The sequence below is a fragment of the Teleopsis dalmanni genome, chromosome X (assembly GCF_002237135.1).
Source record: "Teleopsis dalmanni isolate 2A chromosome X, ASM223713v2, whole genome shotgun sequence".
Lineage (NCBI taxonomy): Eukaryota > Metazoa > Arthropoda > Insecta > Diptera > Diopsidae > Teleopsis > Teleopsis dalmanni.
In genome coordinates, this window is record NC_051848.1 from 96,549,514 (window position 1) to 96,552,568 (window position 3,055).

General features: G+C 30.9%; 1 protein-coding gene across 1 annotated transcript; it reads right to left on the reverse strand.

Moving 5' to 3' along the window:
* Positions 1-160: 160 nt before the first annotated feature.
* LOC119688743 (gustatory and odorant receptor 63a-like) lies at positions 161-2,033 on the reverse strand. The gene is made up of 4 exons (XM_038103411.1): positions 1,827-2,033; positions 1,106-1,255; positions 864-1,046; positions 161-232 (listed from the first exon to the last, which is right to left on the reverse strand). Exons 1-4 carry the CDS (start codon positions 2,031-2,033, stop codon positions 161-163), a joined length of 612 nt encoding a protein of 203 aa, XP_037959339.1.
* Between the last annotated feature and the right edge of the window lie 1,022 nt (positions 2,034-3,055).

The window sequence follows — 3,055 nt, forward strand, 5'->3', positions numbered from 1 at the left end:
AAAAATGGATGTAATTTTGTAACTGGTGAAGCAAGACCGATACGTAAAGTGCTCCACATGAATGAATGGAACGAAATATGATTGACCAAAATACCTTCAGTGTAATGTAACGAAAATGAACATTTTTCGAAACGAATCATTACGGGTGATGAAAAATGGATTAAGTATGATAAAATCCAACACAAGCCTTCATTGTCAAAAGCCGGTGACCCTCCGCAAGCAACTTCAAAACCTGAATTGAAACAGGAATATGTTAAGTGTTTGGTGGAATTGGTAGAGAACTGTTTATTACGAACTACCCATGCCTGGTGCAACGGTTAATTTGACCCTGCTCACAACACAGTCGATTTAATAAAACAACCAAAGAAAAAACCCCAGAATTGACTAACAGAAAACAAGTTGTATTCCATCATGATAATGGCAGGCCAAATCCATTTTTTGAATTTGAAACAACTTGACGGAAATGGTTGGAAAGTTTTAATGCATCGCCCGTATACTCCAGATCTTGCACCATTTGACACCGATTTATTTTGATCTCTGCAATGTTCTCTTAATAGTAAAAAATTGGACGTCCAAAGAGCCGCTAAAAATCACTTCGCGAAGTTTTCACAGTTCAACCACATAAATTCTATATCGATGGAATTGTGAAGCTACGGCAAGACGTTATAAATAATAAATGTCAAAATAAATTTTATTAAAAATAATTATTAATAAAGAATATTTTTATATAAAATATGAAATCAATATAAAAGTCCGTTCAACAATATTCTTAATTAAATTCGACCCACAGTAGTCAAAATACTTGGTAACGTATTCACTTGAATTAACAACTGTAAAATGAAAAAAAATATATTAGAACTTACCTCAAAATCATCCCAATCATTAAGCAAAGTAGCTATCTTTTTTGCTTCCCACCACATAATCGGCACAAGAAAAATGGGTAAAATATTCACCAAAAATAAATAGGCGATAACAGCTTCCTCAAATGGACCCGTCAGTGAGGTTACAATATTAATCCGATTATTTGCAACAAATACCACATAAACCTAACAAAATAAAATTATTTTATAAAAACAAATTAAATTTTAATCTATAAAAACCTTACCGTCAAGAAAATAAAAAATATTATCGAATAACCGAACGACAGCGAGGCTATTAAAAATTGATTATGTCCTGGTCTTGACCTTGTTATAGGCATAACACCTATCATGCGTAAAAACCATTGAGCAGGTGCAATATTACGATAGAAAACGCTCTACATATTAAAATATTTAAAATATATATCAAAAAAAATAAATATATAAAATATATCATTATTATATTAAATATTGTAATAAATAATTAATTAATTAAAAACAAAATTATTATTAAATATTGTACATTTATACGAAATTTAATACTTTTTTTTATATGTATGTGTATTGGTGAAAAAATATTGATTCAGTTTTAATGAAATATATATATTATATATTTTCATCCGGTTTGTTAACTTTGTCTTACTATGTAATATTTACTATACATATATGTATATTTAACAACTCATATGAAACGAATAATGTCTAGAACGTATAGTCATCACACATTTTATCCATATAAGACAGAGGTCGGAATAGAGTTAAGGCTTTAAATAATTCCAAGTTATGATAAAATAATTGGGTTTTAAATAATTGTTTCACCCGAGATAAGCGTATGAGCCCAAAGACGTATCCGTTCAACAGAATTTTCCATTTAACAGGGGTCTCCGTACAACAGCGGAGGAACTTATAATATCCTGGATCAATATATATTTGTATAGATACCATACAAGAATTAATTAACAAACTTACTGGTGTGAATTGTGGATTCATTGAACTAATAGTCGATATAGAGTGTCGAGTGCCACGTCGACTTTCGATACCTTCAAATCCACTATCCATGCGGTCCAGTAACGCATTACTATATTTTCGTACTGCTGTGGTGTTAACAGGTTTAACATTCAAAAATAATGCCTCAGCCTTCTTCTTTCGATTGTAATTATTATAATTATTCAACATTTTTGGTTTGCGTCTCCTGGAACTGCTAAGAACTGCTCACAATGATAATCCAAATTGAACTGAACGATATCATTAACTTCAGTTTCAAGGTAACTTCGCCGGGCGTTAACCAAAGTAGTTAAGAATTCAATTTGTTGACTTTCAGAATTTTTAATTCTACTATTATTTGCTTACCAAATTTCCACGCTGACTAATGACGAGTATTGAAAACTAAAAATTATTGATTTCATAATAGTGTTTGTAGGAGAAGATTTTTTCGAATCGCTTGCATATTCTTGACCTTAGCCTAGAAATTTGGTATACCAAAAGAAACTTGTGTTTTTTATTTACATTGACAATCCTAATGTCAATAAGTTAAGAGCAGGTCAAGATCACATATTAAATTTAACGAAAAGTTACTATTTTTATATTAAAGTAAGTATGATGATTTATTTTAGGATTATGACAAGAAAAATGAAGATATGCCAATAGTAACATTTTTGTGTTCATATTTGATTTTCTTACTAGTTTCAATTGGAAAAATGGCCATTGCACCAATGCTTCAACGTCAACGTATTCCGACAAGTGGATTGTGCAGAAGTTGCCATAATGAAGATGAGATAGAATCCAGTAATCACTTTCTGTCTTTGTACGAGACTACAGAGGAAGTGAGACTACAGCTTTATTTGAAAAACCAGTTGGTTTAATAAGAACAATTCAAGAAACTACAATGATTAGTGCAGCTCGCCTCTCCCGGGTAAATTCGCGGCAATAGATGTCTCCAAGTGGCAGGGGTGGCAGCTCTCAACATGTTTTTATTCTTGTCATAAATTTATTTATAAGAAGTTTTTATGTATATTTACTGCAAAGATATAAATATTTTTTTCTAATGGCGTTTTCGATTGTTAAATCTGAATTCAATCTGGATTTACTCTCGATCTGTCAAATTGTTTTGTCCAATCGGAAATTTTTGAAATAATCTAAATTTATACATTTTTTTTAACAGCGGTTAATTTCAGGGTAATCTTGCTACTCTGCAAAAA